At 37.3% G+C, this 21702-nt stretch overlaps 1 protein-coding gene across 1 annotated transcript; it reads right to left on the bottom strand.

The window, feature by feature from the left end:
* Positions 1-11167: 11167 nt before the first annotated feature.
* LOC122966809 (DELTA-stichotoxin-Hmg2b-like) lies at positions 11168-14036 on the bottom strand. Its single transcript, XM_044331141.1, has 3 exons — positions 13946-14036; positions 12193-12370; positions 11168-12098 (listed from the first exon to the last, which is right to left on the bottom strand). Exons 1-3 carry the CDS (start codon positions 14034-14036, stop codon positions 11669-11671), a joined length of 699 nt encoding a protein of 232 aa, XP_044187076.1. The 3' UTR covers positions 11168-11668.
* Positions 14037-21702: the final 7666 nt, after the last annotated feature.

Here is a 21702-nt window from a genome sequence, read left to right as displayed (position 1 = left end):
CATATGTACTGTCTTAAAACTACTGTGCAAGAATGGAAACCTCAACAGGATATAGCAACAGTAACTAAGGGGGCTTTGTTTTGGTCTCCACCAAACTCCTGAAGAAAATATATGGCTCTTTACTTGCTACAGGTGCTGTGAAATCTGTTTTCTGTTTGCTGAACCAGCAAATGTACAGATATTTTAAACAGTAATGTTGGAAACCTGCAGCTACAACCTGAATATCTCAGCAGCAAATAATCTGAAAGGCTGAATATGTATGATTAAATACACATACACCACTTTTACGTACAAGTTAACATTTTAAGTAAATTGTAAACTTTCCATTAATACTACTGATGTAGCTGGCCCCTACAGGATGTAACAAAGCATTTAGTCCAATTTAAGAACCTTCACAGTAGCATAATCTGATAGTTTAGTGTTTAAGACCATCAGAGGTGGAACAGACTGAGGTTAGTAATTGTGCTCTTGAAATACTGTAGCTATGAGTAGAGGTCCCATAGCCACACACAGCCAGCAACAGCAGAACCGAAGAACCCTTTTGGATGAGATGTGGAACATCTTAATTCTTGTCCATGCTGTAACATATTCTCACTGAGGGGTGCTGACTATAAATGTGCATGCGTTTACACACTTTCCTTCCATCCATTTGCAGTAACACAAGTTACTTTCACTCCTTGTTTACAACCTAAGTGACCGCCATAAACAACAATGGAATATCTATAAAGTGAAGTTAATGATGCAAGATGATAAGTGAACAGAAACATCACACTCTAATATTAAATATCAAAAGGAGATCAGCATCCCCCATTTATCAGCACAGTTGTGCATAGTAGGGGTGTGCCCAAATACAAATACATTATTCGGCAATGCACAAATAGTATGTTTTTTTTTTAACGAATGTTTGTTTCATATAAATATTTTAAAAATTATTTGTATTCAGGAAGAAAAAAACAAAAATATGTCAAATACCAGTGTGCAGGTTGGTCACATTGCTATCTCAGTCTCTCTCCTCTGCTCTGCTGTTGCGTCTCAACAGGGGAGTCACATTCGCCTGCTACATGACACATATTTCCTAATTTGAACATCAGTCCCAGAGTCGGGGGTGTTCCCCAGAGATAAAGCTGAGCTACTGACACATGCGAAGTGCTCCCAGGGGACTCTCCATAACCTGTTGTTTCCCTTCTCCTTTCCACAAAGTTAGGTTGTAAAAAATAGGCAATAAATGAAAAATGCAAAGCAAGAATCACCTTTGAAGTTCTTCCCTAAACGTTTCACGCTGTGCTGTCTCTGTGTTATGGGTGTATAAATAGGTAGAGGTCTGTCTGTAATGAAGCGATGAGTAAAGTTTAGCTCAGTAGTCAATACAGTCACATGATCTGGGAGACTCCAGTTTGAGACCCGGTGTGGAGACCCCCTTCGTAAGGTAGTTTATTCATGCACACTTATTGTAACATTTTAATTTTCTAAAACTAAAAGCACATCCCTAGTAGGCTAGCGTTTCACAACCCAACCCCGTGTTTTTAACACTGACATTTTTTTGAGGCCACAAAGACAGCAGTTGCTTCTCTCCTACAGCTGGGAAAGTAAGACTGAAACAGCACTAGTTCCTGCTCAGATATTAAAAACTTATCATTAACACAAAATTCAGCTCCTCAAAGACTGTGGACCTGGAGGAGTATTTCTTCTTTAAAATGCAGTTTTTTAAAGGTATACTATGCAGGAATTTCCTAAAACACAATAAATAAATATAAACTCATACAAAAATAATTCCTCTCAATCATCACTTACAACCCACAAGAAGTGCGTGGTGGTGTATGTATCTACAGAGACTCTGCCCTCTGCCTGTATTTTCTTATTAGTTTGTGTGCAGCTCCCAGTTTGTAGCCCCAGGGCTGGCTGAAGGCATAGACAATACAGGCATTCGCCTAGGGTGCCACCTTGTCTTGTGGGCACTGCTCACCCTCGAAGAAAAGTAAATAAATAAATGAATAAACAAATGAATGAATGAGTGTTTACATACACCAGGGGTGTCCAAACTTTTTTTAAAGAGGGCCAGATCTGATAATGTGAAGATTCCCGGGAGTCAGTGGTCCCTTCTGACATTTTTTAAACAGTAAAAGTGACATACAAATGCACAGTTCTATAACAGTTTTATTTTAATTGTCACAATTATCATTTTTTTAAATGGCAATGTAACCAAATCTAAGCCACTCAGGCGTGAACAAATAAAAAAAAGACAATTCTGTCTTTCTTTCACATCTGGAGTCAGATAACATAGAACAAACTGTATGGAATACCTTAAACTTCCATGAAGTTGATAAAAACTCTTAACCCCATGTTCATTTTAAATGTGACTTATATGAGTAATGCAAAGTCTGTTAACATTTAAGCTTAAAACATATGACTCTTGCTCTTGTCTTTCACAAGATCATTCAGAAAGTAATATTTTGTGTCATATCTACAGGTACAACATCAGCAGTTATAGGCAAACCTTATTCAAAAGCTTAATATAATAAGTGCCAGAAGTCCAAGTGCATATATTTATAACTGTGCTTTTGGCTTTTCACTGTTACTAGTGACAGATGTTACCATTCAAAACACTCAGAATTTCAGATTGACCAAGAAACAGGTAACTTACTGACACTAATGAGAAGGGTGATACTGAGATCTGGATTTCAGTAGACAGGCCAGGTCTGGTTTGAGGGAAGTGGTTGAGAGGCGTAAAATGTCACGTAGGTGGAAGTCACTTAGTCTTGACCTCAAGCAGTTCTTTTTTAAGTTCATGACAGAGAATGTCTTCTCACACAAATATGTGGAGCGGAATAAGCTCAACATTTTCTTTGCAAATGTTCGCATTTCTGGAAACCTGCCTTTATCCAGCTGCCGCTAAAAGTCAACAACAGAAAACTGCTGGTGTCTGCCACGCCACTCATTGTCACACTGCAGCTCAATGAGCTCCAGCTGCAGCTGTGGCGAAGCATCACTGGGGTCCACGGAGAAGGGAGAAGAAAAAAGCAAATGTCCTTAAACTCCATAGAAAGAGATCCGATGGCTACTGCATACCTCTTTGTTTGCGCACCGATGTTGTCCTGTGGAAAACTGTCCATGACCTCTTGCAAAGCTAAAAATGTGCAGTGCAGGGTTCAGTTTGTGACAAGTGTTTTTGGAAAAGTTGCAACTTGGTTCCAAAGGCCTTAATGTGCGCATACAGTTGGCTCACCACTGCATCTTGTCCTTGGAGGCTAACGTTCAAGATGATTCGCTTGTTTGGCCTTTAAGGCTTTGGAGGTCAAGCAGCTCCTCTATTACGTTCATGTCATCGTCAACTCCTCTCAAAAAAATCAGTAGCTGTGCAGTGTCAGATGCATCTGTGCTTTCATCGCAGGCTAATGAAAAATAATCAAAAGTCACTCCCCTGTCCCCCAGTTGTCTCTGAATATCTGACAATATGTCCTCTATTCTCAGTGCCACAGTGTTACGAGCCAGGCAAACATTAGCAAATTCTTGCTTCTTCTAGGGGCAAATGTTCTCCACCATTTTCATGACACAGTCCTTGATAAACGTACTTTTTATGAAAGGTTTTCCATGTTTGGCGATTAACATAGCAACTTCGTAGCTTGCTTTGGTGACAGATTCATTTGACTCACAGGCCCATGTGAAGAGTTGCTGTTGTGAGGCTAAAGCAGCTTGGAGTTGCTTCACTTTTTCTGTGCGCTTACTCCCTGCTAGCTTGTTGTATGCGTTAGCATGTTTTGTCTGGTCGTGTCTCTTTACATTGAATTCCTTAAACAAGGCAACAGTCTCTTGACAAATTAGGCATATAGCGCCATATCACAACAAAAGTCATCTCAAGGCACTTTTCACATAGAGCAGGTCAAGACCGTACTCTTTAATTTACAGACCCAACAATTCCCCCATGAGCAAGCACTTGGCGACAGCGGTAAGGAAAAATTCCCCTTTAACGGGTAGAAACCTCAAGCAGAACCCGGCTCTTGGTGGGCAGCCATCTGCTTTGACCGGTTGGGTTGAGAGAGAGAAAGAGAGAGGGAAAGGGGGAGGGGGGACAGAAGAACAACAATCATAACAATAACAATAAGTATAAGCGTCAATAGCCAGGGAAGGATGCCATCAGGACTGTGAAGGACCGCGAAGGCTCAGCCCAGAACCCAGGGTTTCCTGTGAGATGAGAAAGCACAAAAAACTCCGGGGAAGAAGCAAAGTTATTGACATGAATTGATGTTACATGAATGCATACAGATGGAGAGGAGGAGGAGGAGAGAGGAGCTAAGTGCATCATGAGAAGTCCCCCAGCAGTCTAGGCCTATAGCAGCATAATTAAGGGCTGACCAAGGCGAGCCTGGTCGGCCCTAACTATCAGCTTTATCAAAAAGGAAAGTTTTAAGCCTACTCTTAAACATAGAGAGGGTGTCTGCACCCCGGACTGAATCTGGTAGATGGTTCCATAGAAGAGGAGCCTGATAGCTGAAGGCTCTGCCTCCCATTCTACTTTTAAAGACTGTAGAAACCACCAGTAAGCCTGCATTCTGGGAGCGCAGTGTTCTTGTGGGATAATACGGTATTATGAGCTCTTCAAGATATGAACACACAATTGCCTCGATTTTCAGCAAAAAAATATTGTAATTCCCATCTCTCCTGGAAGCAGCGTCCCTCACTGTCAACTTTCCTCTTTTTATTTACAGGCGCCATGGCAGAAATTAGCGAGAAGTGTTCACAGCAAGGTCACAGAGCCAGATAGAGTGGTGCTGCCACCATGAGGTGAAAGGAGAAATTGCATTTTGAGCCTTCTATGATTTATTTATTCTGTTTGACAGTCCTAGCGGGCCATAAATAATACATTATAAAACTGAAGCTGCAGGCCGTATTAAATCTGACCACGGGCCGTGATTGGCCCCCGGGCTGGACTTTGGACATGCCCGTGTTAGATGCTGGTTTGGTCGTTGCTCTTCAAAATCCCTGTTAGCGACACGCTGTCTGTCCATGACTTGTACTTACAGCAGTTTGTTTACTTTGTCTCCAATGAGACATTAAATTTTGCACTTAATCTGTGGTTCACATGGGTGCTGAACTGTGGGGATGACCCATATAAATCACGGATCACCACTAGCAGTAGTCTACAACTGTTTTCAATTGTGAGTGAGGCCATGGTCTTTACTGGTTTTCTTCCAATTTCAATCAATCAATCAATCAATCAATCAATCTTTATTTATATAGCGCCATATCACAACAGAAGTCATCTCAAGGCACTTTTCACATAGAGCAGGTCAAGACCGTACTCTTTAATATACAGAGACCCAACAATTCCCCCATGAGCAAGCACTTGGCGACAGCGGTAAGGAAAAACTCCCCTTTAACGGGTAGAAACCTCAAGCAGACCCCGGCTCTTGGTGGGCGGCCATCTGCTTTGACCGGTTGGGTTGAGAGAGAGAAAGAGAGAGGGAAAGGGGGAGGGGGGACAGAAGAAAAACAATGACAACAACAAACAACAACAAGCACAAGCAGCAACAGCCAGGGAAGGATGCCATCAGGACTGTGAAGGACCGCGAAGGTTCGGCCCGGGAGTCAGGTTTTTCTGTGAGATGAGAAAGCACAAAAAACTCCGGGGAAGAAGCAAAGTTAGTGACATGCATTGATGTTACATGAATGCATACAGATGGAGAGGAGGAGGAGGAGAGAGGAGCTCAGTGCATCATGGGAAGTCCCCCAGCAGTCTAGGCCTATAGCAGCATAACTAAGGGCTGATCCAAGGCGAGCCTGGTCGGCCCTAACTATAAGCTTTATCAAAAAGGAAAGTTTTAAGCCTACTCTTAAACATAGAGAGGGTGTCTGCACCCCGGACTGAATCCGGTAGATGGTTCCATAGAAGAGGAGCCTGATAGCTGAAGGCTCTGCCTCCCATTCTACTTTTAAAGACTGTAGGGACCACCAGTAAGCCTGCATACTGGGAGCGCAGTGTTCTAGTGGGATAATACGGTATTATGAGCTCTTCAAGATATGATGGTGCCTGACCATTAAGGGCTTTGTAAGTTAGGAGAAGGATTTTAAATTCTATTCTAGATTTTACAGGAAGCCAATGTAGTGAAGCTAAAATGGGAGAAATGTGGTCTCTTTTTCTAGTTTTAGTCAATACACGTGCAGCTGCGTTCTGGACCAGCTGGAGAGTCTTTAGAGACTTGTTAGGGCAGCCTGATAATAAGGAATTGCAATAATCCAGCCTAGAAGTAACAAATGCGTGAACTAGTTTTTCTGCATCTTTTAGGGACAGGATGTGCCTGAGTTTTTGTGATATTACGTAAGTGAAAAAAGGCAGTCCTTGAAATTTGATTTATGTGGGAGTTAAAGGACATATATTTGAAGGATAAGCTTCTGTTATTTCAAGTAGTTTTAATACACTGAAATAAAAATTCCACAAGGGTCATTCCTTGCACCTTTGCTTTTTAATTTATACTCCCACTTGGTTCCATTATAAGGAAATATAATTTAGCCTTTTCATTCATATTCTGAGTTGTATCACTGGATATCGTGAATGTTTACTATACTTCACTTGCCTCTATAGTTTCATAGCTGTAAATGTCTTTGATTAGCTGATAACACTGCAGGCAAGTTATTGATCTTAAATGTAGTAAACATAGTTTTATAAATATAGCCGCAAGCGGCAATGAGCGGGGTCCAAGCACAAAGGGCAATCTTCGACTTAATATGACCTTCAGAAGAAGTTGAAAAGATGCCACATGCATAAATTGCCACATGGTGGCAAGTTTGAATTGGCCACCTGGGGATTCAAACCCTGGACCTTTAGATCCCCAGAGAATATGACTTTCTGACTGTGACACTGGGGAGACATGGTTTCCACACACCTTCATACAGCTTGAAGCAATGACATCACATGTGCTGGACTGGGGTATTTTTGTCAGTTTAAACTTAAAACACTTACAACAGTCAAAATGTTGGTGAGACACCATTCTGCTGTGTGGTGTATTGTCAGATATTTTGGTGATGTCTGATCCAATACTGAGCAAAAAAGAAAATGTTGTGCACACAGTACAAATTACAGCAAGATATTGAATATCACAGACTCACTGTTTGACTGATCTGAACACCATCTGAAAGACTGATATCTACCATCTAGAGAATGTCTGGCAATTTTTCTGGTTTGGTCCAGAGATGCTCTGCACTAACTTTGTGTGGAATATTGTCAGACTAATTATTTAAACCAGATTGTTGCAGTCATTTTAAGTTGTTCTGAATAACATCATGAGCTAAATGCTCTTCTGAATGCAGAGTAAAAAACTGAAAACTCAGTATGCACTTTCATCAAACATTGTACATTTTCTGAACTGTAGCCTGCAAAAATAAATACACAGTAGGAAAGATTGTAGTTTTCAAAGTCCTTTACACATTCTTGGTTGATGTGATACTTTAAATTTATCATGACATGACTATTCAATAAAGTACAGCAACTTAAATAATAAATCAATGCCACCAAGTTAAACAAAATGTAAAAATCATTCCTTCCACAAAATACAATACTACAATTTACCGATCTTCCCTAAACACCTCACACAGGCTATCGGTAGATACTTCATAGGCAACCGCGCACAGAGTGCTGAAGTGTCTGAAGTGTCTAGTTCTTCAGTTACTGCAGGTCATACTACTCTGACAGGTGTGTGGCCAAAAGTAAGTAAGTTTGGAAAGATTAAAATAAGGCGTTTTAATGTAAGATTTACATAAATGACGAGTAGAGCTGGCGTTTTGCCAGAGAGAGAGAAAACTACTAAACTGTGCAGTGGAAAAAAACATCTTTGGGACTCCAGCGGGCGTTTCCCTCCAAATTAATGAGTTATCCTGGTGAGTTAGCCACTTCAGGTTAGCTGGTTAGCATTAAGGTTTTGTTCCAAAATAATTTAATCATGTGTTAGTTTACCTTGAAAGGTATGATGAAGCAAAATTCAGTCAGGATATAATGTTTGTGTGACGTGATGAGAATATAACTGATGGTGCTAAGCTTTTTAGCCGCTAACCACTTAGGCTTAATTGCAGCCTAGGTGCTCGGCTGAGTGCAACATGCTAAGCTGCTGATGTAGCCCTGGGAAAGCACTTAAGGCAGTTTCTGCATATTTGAAATGGGCTTAAATACTAATGTTTATGTACTATAAAATATACAAGGCCAGAAACGTGCATTTATTTGAAATGTATGTGTACAAAAAAAGGGGGAGAGACTTAGTTCAGAAATGTTTATACTAACACTTACTATGAAGCCCATGTCCATAATGCATTATAAACATTCCTATATTGTGTTATAATCTGCTTAAAGCACTGTATAATTATAGTTTTAAGCACTCATAAATATTCATATCTCTTTATAACAATAATCATAACACATTATAAAGCATTTTATAATGACATAAGGTATATAATCACAATACTTAATAATTGCAGGTCATTCACTGACATTTTTTGCAAGGATCACAGTGTATTATAATTCTCATAGTTGTAATACATTATAATAATTTTATGGTAAATCAACAATCACTGTCATAATGCATGAAAATGTGATTATAAGTTACTTCAATGCCAGGATCCTACTGAGTGTGTGTGCGCCACATTTCAGCTCTGACGCAGTTTTGCTCCATCCTCTGCATGGTGTCCTATCCCACCAGGAGTGTTTCAGAAGCAGAGCGTTTTGTCTACAGGGAAGCCATGCACCTTTTAAATTCAGTTGCACTACTAAAGGAATTACTGCAGCCTAGTCAAAGCTGAAAGAGCGTCTTTAGGCTACTGTGATTACTGTAGTAGCAGGGCAACTAAACTGTCCAATTTTGTTAACTTGCTCAGATTTTGTTGATTTGGTCATTTTCCTTGATTTTTGTACCATTGGTAAGTGGGCCACGTAGTTAAATGGTTGCTTAATTTGTCTGTTTTAATTGTGTTTATTATTGATATACAATGGGGAGTCTGCACAGGGTGTTTTATTTTGAAAATTGACCAGATGCTCTATGTTACTGTCTGAATGGCCTGAAGAAACCAGAGGGTTCATTATAATTAAACTTTAGAATATATTTCATTAAGATATAAAATAGAATAACATAACAAGGCTGCACAGTGTGACAGTTTCAATCGCATATGCTATTAAAAATAATTCTGTGCAAAGAGAAATATGTATCCACTCATATGTGTGACTTGTATTAAATTACTCTTTTTACTTGCAAAACTTTTAATGCACTTAGGGTAACTAGTGTTTCCCCTATGTTGGCGGGGGGCGGGGGGGTGCGCTGAGTAAAAGTCAGGAGACTAAGCAGCCAGACATTTCTCCGTCCTCTATTTCTCTGTTTAGTGTCTTCAGGTTAGGCTAACCCATTGTTGCTAACTTTGGAGCTAACCCCCTTCACTTTTCCAGCAGTTGGGGAAACAACAGAAGTGACTTTTCTTGGTCTTGACAAGCTGCAGCATTTCTTAACTTACACACTGTAGTCTGTACTGTACATCTACTATCAGACTGACCTGCTCCGTTCACATTCACATCACTTTTCTGCCACTCGCTCTCTCACTCAACTACTCACTCACCCACTACGCACACATATTAATATTATGCACTGCAATATTCCTTAAAAGGAGCTACACTCCCAAGAGTTTCCCAGGCAACAACACAGAGGTTAACTCACGTTTTGGAACAGCGCTGCACAGAGGCTCCCAAATGCTATTGATTTCTGAATGAATGGATATTTGGCATTATTTTTGGCATTAAAAAATACTTTTTTGGCCTGGCGGGGGTTCTCGTTGCCTGATAAGTGAAAAGCACTGATAATGCATTAAAATGATAGATATGATACTTTTATAAGTCATTATATAAAGATTAGTTGAGGAGATCATAGGTGAAGATAGCAACAGCGTCTCGAGGAATGTTGGGATTAAACAGCACACTCCCTGGTGAAAATGAGTCAATATGAGGCAGCAAAGGTGTGTAGTAGCAGCCACTGTCAATGTATACACTAGAGTGTAGGAAAATATGAATGAATGTTTTGGAAAAAAAACTTATTTTGATGTAAGGGATAAAAATAAAAATTGCTGTTACCTGGGCTTACACAGGGTATAGTCAGAGCATTCATTTGTAATGTCGTAATGTCATGTATGTCATGTCATGTATATATATGTGTGTGTGTGTGTATATATATATATATATATATATATATATATATATATATATATATATATATATATATATATATATATATATATACACACATATATATTAAGACTGTTGTTACCCACTTTACACTGTGGGTAACAACAGCCTATTTTGAACATGATTTTATGAAATATTTCTGTAAATTGTTAATAGCATTGAGTTCAATAACATTGATGTAAATGAAGTGGTTGCCTTACTTCACTTTGAAGCTCTTGTCTTTGATCTTCATTTTGATACATAAATTGTGTATAAAAGGTATAAATTGTGGCAGTGACAATAGTTTTGAAAACATTTATTTTTAAAAAGTTAAACAGCTGAACCTCGATGCCTGTTTCTCACAATATCCAACCAAGTTACATACATGTACATACATGACACACATATTAAAAACATTGCAAAAATTGCAGTTTATGTACTGTATGTCCATATATCTTTACAGATATATACATAGTTGAATATAAATGCATATATGGTGTATGGGTATAGAATAATGTTCCTTAAATTAATTAATTAGATATGTATTCATCCTTCCAGCCACTGAATTTAAACCCAGGATGTTCTTGCTGTGAGAGAAACAGGTAACCACTGTACAGCTGGGCAGTTAGATTTGACTAATATCCCAAAATATGGAATTGTTTTGTATGGACATGTATTCAAAACTACATTATTTTTGCTTGTTGCTGTAATAAAAAACAAGGGGAAAGCTTTTGCAAAAGTGTTTGTTTAAATACTTCAGCAATTTCATTTGAAGTATTCAGTGAAATCAACTGAAAATTTCATATGATGCTTCAGTATCTCTTTCTCAATATATGCCTGTCCTGAGACATCTTTGTACATATCAGAATCCCTTATTGAAACATGCCTAACACTAAGCTTTTCTTTAATAAATATTTGGACTATGATTAATAGGTTTAGTTTGATTATATTATTACATTACATTTTCTATTTTATTTTATAAACACACATACAAGGAGATAGAATTTACAGATTTATTTGGTGTTACAGATTTTATACATATCGGTTTGGAACTGTCAGTAACCTTTCAATGATATAACACAGCCAAAAAACACATATAGCATAACTTATGTTGAGACCCTACTTTAGACCCTTATTATTGCCTGTTCTCATCTGTGGTGTTGACTGCAAATTGTGAACTTTTGTTGTTGTTTTTGAGCCAAATTTCACATAGAGTTTTCCATCCAGAATGATATCAATATTATCTGCTTTCTTTATTTTTGGGGCTAAGGAGGAGAGGCATTCAAAATGCTGTATTTCAATATATATTAGTATAGATGCAACCCCCCTTTTGAATGCATTGGAACAATGTTTTCATTTTTCCAGATCAGTGTATTACTCTGACAGCCCATGTGATTACACCAAAACCATCTGTATAAATTTGTAAAATGACAACAGAATTGTGGTAAAATACACAAGTGAGTCATTTAGTAATTGATTGACATTTTACATTTTAGTCACGCAGTTCATGACTTGCACCTTCATGACAGGTTGGTAGGAGTCTGACATTGTTGCCATGACTTTAACACGATCATCCTCCTGAATGAGAGCTGGGCTGTTCGCTTTACCCCTGACAAATGATGGGCTGGTGTTATAATACATGTCATTAAAAAGGTCATTATCACACTCTTTGTTCTTTTCAAAGATTCCCACTGCGTACCAGACTGAGTACACATTAAAATCAAAGGGCACAGAGAACATGACAGCTATTTTCTCAGTGGGCTGGTCTGTATCCTTCTCCAGGAGATCATAAGTGAAGACACCAACAGATCCACATGCTGTGTTAGGAGTCTTGCTGAACTCCACGACATCACATTTGGAAGGGGCAATGAAAGGTGACAGAGGTATGGCACAGCCTCCACTCTCAATGTACATCCTAGTTATAGAAACAGTAGAACAATCCTTATGAATTGAAGATATTTGTTGACTATTTATTTTAACATAGATGTGTGAAAAAATGTGCAAAATACCTGGGATTACAAAGGCTGAATTTGCATTCATTCTTAATGTCAATGGTGCACTGGCGATGTGTGGGAGAAGCTTCACCAACTGCAGCACCGACCGCTGTTGCCTCCCCAATAATTCCAGCTGCTGTTCCTGCTATAACTTCCGCTATGGTATTTTGTGAGTTCTTATTCCTTCTCAGGTCTTAGCCAGGTGGAAATTTGTCACTGATGCTTGTACAATGTTTTTTTTAAATGCTGTTCCAAATTACACCGTTTTAAAACAGAGCATGTCTGCTGGCATAGTCAGCACAGTGGATCTGAGTTGTTATCGGTGAAGAAAAGCTCATCTGTCCATTTTTCCTGAAACTTTCAGTGCTTATTTTCTATGTTGTGAAACTTTCTCCCTTTGCTAACCTGTTCTCCCTCACATTCATTTGTTTGTCCCTTCTCTTCCACCACATTTTCATCTTGCGTTTCACAATAATTCAATCAAAAAATCTCTTAATTTAAACAACCAAATACGTTGTTTAAACTTGCACTCCAGAACGACACATAGCAGCATTTTCTAATCTGATGTCATCTCCACTGCGCCACTGCTCTGGGTCATAATTACTTCGGCTGCTTCACGGCATCTGTCACTCAAAATAATTATATGTCATTATGTCATATTGTGATGTTTTTCTTTCTGTTTCAATTCAACCTGTACAGTAGTTGGTCTTTCTCTCTCTGGCTGCTTTTGTTTAGTCACAAAACAATCCATAATTTGTCATGCATTGTCATGCATTGTCATGTTTTGTCATGTTTTGCATTTGTTGGCATAACAAATATATATACTGCCCCCAAGTGGGGGGAAGCTGTTTTGCTAATCAAGTTAATAATATTATACAGGCTTACATGTAAAACTGAGACAATCATGGGCCGCAAACTGAAGGCTACCCTACTTAGGATCTATTTGTTTTGTTTTATTTGTTTCGCACACATAAAGACAAAACACATGAAGGAAATATAAAAAGTACATGTGAAGGTGTGGTAGAAACCTGTAATGGCTTATATGAAAACCACACCCAAAAGACATACAAAAGGTAAAATACAAATATACAAACTCATTGATACGTTTTAAACATTAGTGTTCAAAAATAGTAGAATTATACTTTTAAAAATACAGAGAATCAGGAGTATTGCCGTATCGAGTATAAAAAACAGTTACTAAGAATGATCACTATTGTTCCAAGTCAAATGTTTTTGACAGTAGAGCAAGTCTTTGTACATAGACAATGAAAAAAGGAATCCATTAAAAGTATGTTTTCATTCCCCACGAAAACTCCATGATATTTGATAGAAAACTGATCATGTGATGTTTTTTACAGAGGGAGATGAAGATTCTTATCTGTCTTGTTGGGTAATTATGAAATTGTGAGGTAAATCTCTAAAACTGTGAGGTAAATCTGTGTTCTTATATCTCACCTAAAGTATCACAATATGAAATATTTAAAATCCTTTGGCAATATGAACAATTACACTAATCTGGAATTTTGCAAGCACCAGCACAGTGAGAATAGCAAATGAAACATTATGTTGCAAGTAGATAGAAGTAGTAACTCATGGGAAGAAGTCATCTTTAAGTATATGGACCCACCTGCCTGAAGAGACTGCAAAAACACAAATATATAACACCAATTTTGTTTTCATTGTACTGGCTCCCTGTCTCCTTCAGGATTGATTACTAAATTGCTACTCACAAACAAATCCATCAACAGACATGTGCCTCCCTACCTACAGGAATTGATCACACCACAAACCTCTGTCTGCACCCACAGATCTGCCAACAGTTTGCTCCTCCAGGCCTCCAGTACTAAGCTCTGCACCATGGGGGATCGAGCTTTCTTCTCTGCTGCACCACTCTTGTGCAACAGCTTTCCTAACAATCGGAGGGCAGCACAGACCGTAGACTCTTTTCTTTTTTTTAAAAAAGGCCTTAAAACCTTTCTATTCAGGAAAGCCTTTTCATCTTACCTCTTATTACTATTTTCTTTATGTTGTGTTTTCTATGTTATCAATACTGTAGCACTTTGACTTTCACTATGAATATAAAGTGTCATACAAATTAAATATATTATTATTATTATTACCATTCTTAACTGGAATGATCACCTCTGAAGAACGACTGCAAGCTCTAACTGTCAGGCATGAAAGTCACCTACTTATACAGTTGATGGCAAAACCTGTTTCTGCAGGAACTCTCCTTCCAAGCAAATTGTATATCAAAATGATCAAAATCTTTCATCACTCTCAGTCCCTTCACACATGCAACCAAACATACAAATGTTTTTACAGGTATTTTTTTCCATGGGGCCAAGAGATTTGTTTACTGATGTGATTAGTCAGTGAATGGTGCATAATTTTAATAAAATGCAATAATTTCAACCATGTCTGTATAGATAGATAGATAGATAGATAGATAGATAGATAGATAGATAGATAGATAGATAGATAGATATAGCTATATAGATATTTATAAACCAAGCTCTGGTTTTGCAGGATGTACAATTGAAGGCTGCAGTCAATGCCACATTCAAGAAAGCTTGTCTAACAAATAAGAATATCAAACAAAATTACTACTCAAAAAAAAACATCAGGTAGATTTGTTTTAAAAGATTTTACTACTTCATCAAAGTTCCAAAAAATTAATGAGGCAGAGTTCAAATCTATGTCACACTGTGTGCAAGTAGTAACAGCACAACAAACATTGGACTTGGCTGAGCTTAAAATCATGGTCTTGTCGTTTTTATAGCTTATTAAATTAAATGTCAACCAAAATTAACCAATACTGAATTATTTGCCATGTTAACTTAACTAGACAAACATTCTGCAGGTTTCTTGTCAACAGATTGATGTTGTCACTTCTGCTAAATGTAACTAGCTTTTCTGTGGCGCTCTGTCAGAACAACATTCTTACCTGATGGGTTAGATACTGTGTGATGATCAGATGTGATCAGATGACAGCAGACAAACACACTGTGGCTCCTTGTAGCTCACTCTAAATACAACACAGAAACAGCTTTAGTGATCAGTTCACTCGAGGTTTCAGGTCCCTAAATTTATACAACCACTATATAGCAAAAGTAACTGGTGTAAGTTTTACCTATCACCCTCAAAATACAAATATACTTTACCAACTGTCATATTACCTGGTATCTTTCACGTGATGTGTTGGCTGACTGTAATTGTAAATGATAAATGGACTTCATACAAATATGTCATGGAAGACAATGCCTCCCAAATTACATATTTTTATCAATATAATGAGGAAATCTTGTTAAGTAACGTATCTGGGAAGTTGAAAAATGTCGATAGTGAACATATCAGTAAATGTATATTTTCCCTACAAAATCTGCTCTTGCAATATTATACACTTGTAGCAACTAACTACAGCATTGTTAAAACATTTTTTATGGTCATGTTAAAGCACTCACTGCACTTGTTAAGGTTGGGAGAAAACAGTGCATTGGTTGAATACAGAAAATGTTCGACCACCTCCTTACAACTTCAGTGGTGTACATACAGTAAATGTACCACTTTATTCATTAAAAAAAACATTACCTGTGAGAATAATCCAATTAAAGATTATGTTTCTTTCATGTGAACATAATCTGGAAAACAAAACCATATAAATTTAACTTCCTTGCCCTTAACCAAGTGTTAGTTGCCTAACTATATTTGCCATAAGCGCAATATTTCTCTAACCTTAATCATACTGTAACTGTCATGCACAGATATTATAAAAAAAAAAAAAAAAAAAAGAAGAATTTCAAAAACATTGGCGTTGGATATTAAAGAATGTTGTTATTGAACATGGTAATAACTTAATAAGCAGTCTTATTTGTGCATTTTTACTTTTTCCTGAAGGAGAGGATTTGTATTATCTGGTCACACAAATACTGACTGTTCTTTCTAAATAGCAACGGAGGAAATGGTGTGATATATACAGCCACAAAAGGTTTTACAGAAGAGGTCAGGGTGAAGGCAGATTTTATCCCCCTTAGTATGCTATTTCAATTACCTATTCTCACCTGGAATGAAGACCTCTGAAGGACGGCTGCAAGATCCAGTTGTCAGGCTTAACTCTGTCAGTGTCGACGCAGGACTTAAGAAAATGGCTGTGGTTAGATCCTTTTTATTTAGTACCCTCCCTCCCAACAGGAACTTGTGTCATTTACTGAAATCACTTCATTCACTACTGACTTGGAAAAGAGATTGACATTGAAGTTTAAACTATGCAACTTTTATTTGGTGATAATTACAATATCTTTGATACTTTTCCATTTGCCTGTCTGCTTTAATCACTCTGTAAAGCCTCTTATACATACAGCAGTGATACAGTATATTTCATAATGTCATAGCACAGGGTCATGTGAGGTAAGATGAAGAGTTCTCAGTCTATCTTCCGAGGAAATGAAAGTAGCTAATGAAACCTTACCCTTTTTTCAAAGAATAATAGAAATCTTTTCAGGGACTTCCTGTTCTCTTTGGTTGCATTTTGAGACTGTGGGAATTTATTTAGCACACATTAAACTCAATAATTCTTGCACCAGTTATCACATTGGACCATTTTAAGAAATGTTGTGGCTCTGTGAGATCTCAGTTACTTTGGTAAGTACAGTGTTATCATGGCTACGAAAATAAAATGCAGGTTCTAATAAACTGTAGTTTTCCTTTAAAAAGCTGTCATTAAATAAAACCAAATACAGAATGGAAACAAATTAATTGTGAGCAAAAGACTGACGAAAATACATTAGTTACCATAAACATTGTGTTATGTCTTAATACTACTTATCACATAATAACAACAACAATTATATTTTTAAAGGCAGCCTGTGAAGTTTCTGACCACTAGTAGCGCTGTAGAGCAATGTTTTTAGAAGGGGGTCCCCATGTTGTTTGTATTGCGTAAAACACGTTTGTTAGACCCCAATGATACACACAGTGTTTTTTGGTGAGTGAATGTAAACATAACTTTTGTTTGTTTAAAAGAAAGTTCCACAGGACCGCTTTAAGAACAATACTTCCTGAGACCAAGAAGGACCCATAAAAGTTTTTTTAAAAAGTAAAAGACCTGAACAACAAAAGACCAAGCAGCAGCTCAAAACAGACACTGAGTAAATAAATAAGTCATTCACATAGTCTTGAAAAAGTTCACCGAAATTACTCTACTTTCTGGTGATAATTACAATATCTCCAACAATAAAAGATACAGCATGCAGGGACAGATTAGACAACCAGTAATACACACATATTCATCGTCATTTCTGTGACTGCATTACCAAATCTGATAAAATTATGGGCAACATTTTATTTTACAGGTCTGTTATTTCCTTAATTTCTTGGAAGTTTCATAGAAAAAAGCCATGTAATTTGGTCTGATTACAGGGAAAGGGACACCATGTTCTGAGACTGTAATTTTTTGTTGTTTAAAAGCAGTTGTTGATTTCCAGAGGAATTACTGAGAAATAAAAGTTCGATTTACACTTAAGTAAACATTTGTCCTTTATTTGAATATATTTACAAGGAAATTATTAAGTATTATGGACCAATAAGATAAAGCATAACCAAATTATACATACGTGACTTCACTAAATGTTTTTGGATTTATATAAATATATACAGTATCTCTATTTTTCCATTTGCCTGTCTGCTTTAATCACTATGTAAAGCCTCTTATACATACAGCAGTAATACAGTATATTTCGTAGTATCACAGCACAGGGTCATGTGAGGTTAGAAGAGTTCTCTGAGAAAATTAAAGTAGCCAATGAAGCCTTCCCCTCTTTCCAAGAATGAATATCATGAGAGTTAACAGAATGTGATGTGGACACAGAGCCTTTACTTTTTCAGGGACTTCCTGTTCTCTTTGGTTGCATTTTGAGACTGTGGGACTCTATTTAGCACACATTAAACTCTGTAATTGTTGCACTAGTTATCACGTTAGACCATTTTCAGCAATGTTGTGGTGTTCCGAGATCTCAATTACTTTGGTTGGTACAGTGTTGTCATTGCTACGAAAATAAGTCACAGGTTTTAATAAATTGTAGTTTTCCTTTAAAAAGCTGTCATTAAATAAAACCAAACACAGAATGGAAACAAATGAATTGTGAGTAACAGATTGAACAAAATAAATTAGATACCATAAATATTATGTTATGTCTTTACACTATTTATCATGTAACAACAACTACAATTATGTCTTTAAAGGCAGCCTGTGAAGTTTCTGACTACTAACAGCACTATGGAGCAATGTTTTTAAAAGGGGGTCCCCATGTTGTTTATATTGTGTACAATAAGTTTGTTAGACCTCAATGATACACACAGTGTTTTTTGGTGAGTGAATGTAAACATAACTTTTGTTTGTTTACAAGAAAGTTTTTTGGGGCCCCTTTAAAAAACATACTTCCTGAGACCAAGAAGGACCCATAAAAGTTTTTTTTTTTTAAAGTAAAAGACCTGAACAACAAAAGATCAAACAGCAACTCAAAACAGACACTGAATAAATAAATAAATCATTGAAAATTATTTTAATCATCTAACTCACACAGTCCTGAAAATGTTCACCTAAACTACTGTATTTTCTGGTGATAATTACACTATCTCCAACAATAACAGATATAGCATGCAGGGACAGATTAAACATCCAGTAATACACACAGTGTTTCTATTTCTGCTTAATGATAATGGACACATATTCATCATCATTTCTGTGACTGCATTACCAAATCTGATAAAATTATGGGCAACATTTTATTTTACAGGTCTGTTATTTCCTCACAGGGAAAGGAGACGCCATGTTCTCAGACTGTAATTTTTTTGTTGTTTAAAAGCAGTTGTTGATTTCCAGATGAATTACTGAGAAATAAAAGTTCGATTCACACCCAAGTAAACATTAATTCTTCATTTGAATATATTTACTAGGAAATCGAGTATTATGGACCAATAAGATGAAGCATAACTAAATTATGCATCCATGACTTCACTAAATGTTTTTGGATTTATATAAATATATACAGTATCTGTATTTTTCCATTTGCCTTTGTAAAGCCTCTTATACATACAGCAGTAATACAGTATATTTCGTAGTATCACAGCACAGGGTCATGTGAGGTAAGAAGAAGAGTTCTCAGTCTATCTTCTGAGAAAAGTAAAGTAGCCAACGAAGCCTTCCCCTCTTTCCATTTCAAAGAATGAATATCATGAGAGTTAATAGAATGTGATGTGGACACAGAGCCGTTATTTTTTTCAGGGACTTCCTGTTCTCTTTGGTTGCATTTTGAGACTGTGGAACTCTATTTAGCACAGATTAAACTCTGTAATTGTTGCACCAGTTATCACGTTGGACCATTTTAAGCAATGTGTTCCGAGTTCTCAATTACTTTGGTTAGTACAGTGTTGTCATTTCTATGAAAATAAGTCACAGGTTCTAATAAACTGTAGTTTGCTGTCATTAAATAAAAACAAACACGGAATGGAAACAAATGAATTGTGAGTAACAGATTGAAGAAAATAAATTAGATATCATAAATATTGTGTTATGTCTTAATACTACTTATCACATAACAACAACAACAATTATATTTTTAAAGGCAGCCTGTGAAGTTTCTGACCACTAGTAGCGCTATGGAGCAATGTTTATAAAAGGGGGTCCCCATGTTGTTTGTATTGTGTACAATATGTTTGTTAGACCTCAGTGATACACACAGTGTTTTTTGGTGAGTGAATGTAAACATAACTTTTGTTTCACTAGCAAGGACCACACCATCAATGAGATGCGTTTTGATGATTTATTGAGGAAAACAATTAATGTGCATAGTTCTTCCAGTTGCTGACTACGTTGTGGGGAAGCTTACGGGGAATCCGCCGCAGCACCCGGGCAACACGCCTACGAAGGAGAGGAAGAATCATGAAGAAACAGGAAGAGAGAAATAGGGTGGGAGGGAGGGGCGCAGAATACGAGAGCGGAAGAAGCGTAGAGGGTTAGGTGGTATTTATAGGAATGCCGGTAGTGGCGTAATTGAGGTGTGGTCCTGCTCCTGAAACTTCGCTGAATAGCTTCAGTTGTCTACAAGGAAGTTCCATGGGGCCCCTTTAAGAATCATACTCCCTGAGACCATGAAGGACCCATAAAAGTTTTTTAAAAAGTAAAAAACCTGAACAAGAAAAGACCAAACAGTAACTCAAAACAGACACTGAATAAATAAATACATGAATAATTGAAAATTATATCAATCACCAAACCTGCAAAGTCCCAAAAAACTGGGTAAACCTTACGGTTCACCTGAACTACTGTATTTCTGCCTCTGCAGTTAATCAAATTTCATATACATAATGTTACAAATTAATCATTTATAATTTATTCACATAAGTTATTATTTTAAGCCCAGAAATAACTGACTTGAGCATACACATTATCTCAACTTGTACCTCTGATACCAGCTAAATGAAATTCCATGACTCATGAAAACTTATTCCTGGTTGACCATTTATATGTTTGCTTTATGTCTTGTCCATCTTGACTCTGATGACGACACAGTAGCGTTATTACTCTGTTTGCACTATTAAAGTCTGCAAATCAATCAAAGTGCTTCGGTCTTCTTTTGCTAATTACCAAAACTGGACACCTACCAGATTCAAGCTACATGAAATAAATGTGGACAATAACCAACATGTCATGGCTGTTGGAAAAATACTTAAATCAAAAGTTAAATCACACAAAATTGAAAAGAAAAATCATATAAGGTTGCAGCTGCACTCCTTGCTCTCCTTCCCCTCCTCTTTTCCTTCCATGTGGAAAACCTTTCCATCAGGCTGCTTCCTCCATATCAGCTTCATGTCTTTATTCAGGTCGTTGTCCTTCAGTGTCTGATGTAACTGAAAAACACAAACAGTCTTTATTAGGGATCAAGGTGAGAAAGCTACAGTAAAAAACTAACAAAAACAAACAAACAAAAAAAACTTTTACTTCTCTAAGTCCGAGTCTGAGTCATCAGTGCTCAAGTCCAAGTTGAGTCACGAGTCCTGAAAATCACTTGAGTTGGACTCAAGCACTACAACACTGGCTCAGAGTGCAATAAATGAATCCAGTTCAAACTTCTAATAATAGTCTCTAGCAATTAAAATTTGTTTCCTCAGTACATTTCCTACCAGCTAACAGACTACAATTCATTAAGTGATGGTCTTCTAACTGTACACACTGTATAAGATTCACATCTGGTGAGGATGCTTTTTGTTATTTTGCTTTTCTGTAGCAAACCTAATGACAAGCCTGAAGACCTGAGATCTATCACAACTCTCTGATGTCATGTAAAATGATATTCTTCTGTTTTCTGTTTGAGTGCAGGTGTGCTTCTGTGTTTTGTATGGGCGCGTAAAAGCATGTGACCAGGCGGTAATAGTGAAAAGTGTTAATTAATGTCTGATGTCTTCGGGAAAGCGTGGTTAGTGAAACGTGTCCGTGCTAAAAGCAGGTGAATAGTGATCCTGTTAGTG

Source organism: Thunnus albacares, chromosome 17, assembly GCF_914725855.1.
Source record: "Thunnus albacares chromosome 17, fThuAlb1.1, whole genome shotgun sequence".
Lineage (NCBI taxonomy): Eukaryota > Metazoa > Chordata > Actinopteri > Scombriformes > Scombridae > Thunnus > Thunnus albacares.
This window is presented reverse-complemented; position numbering and strand designations above follow the sequence as displayed.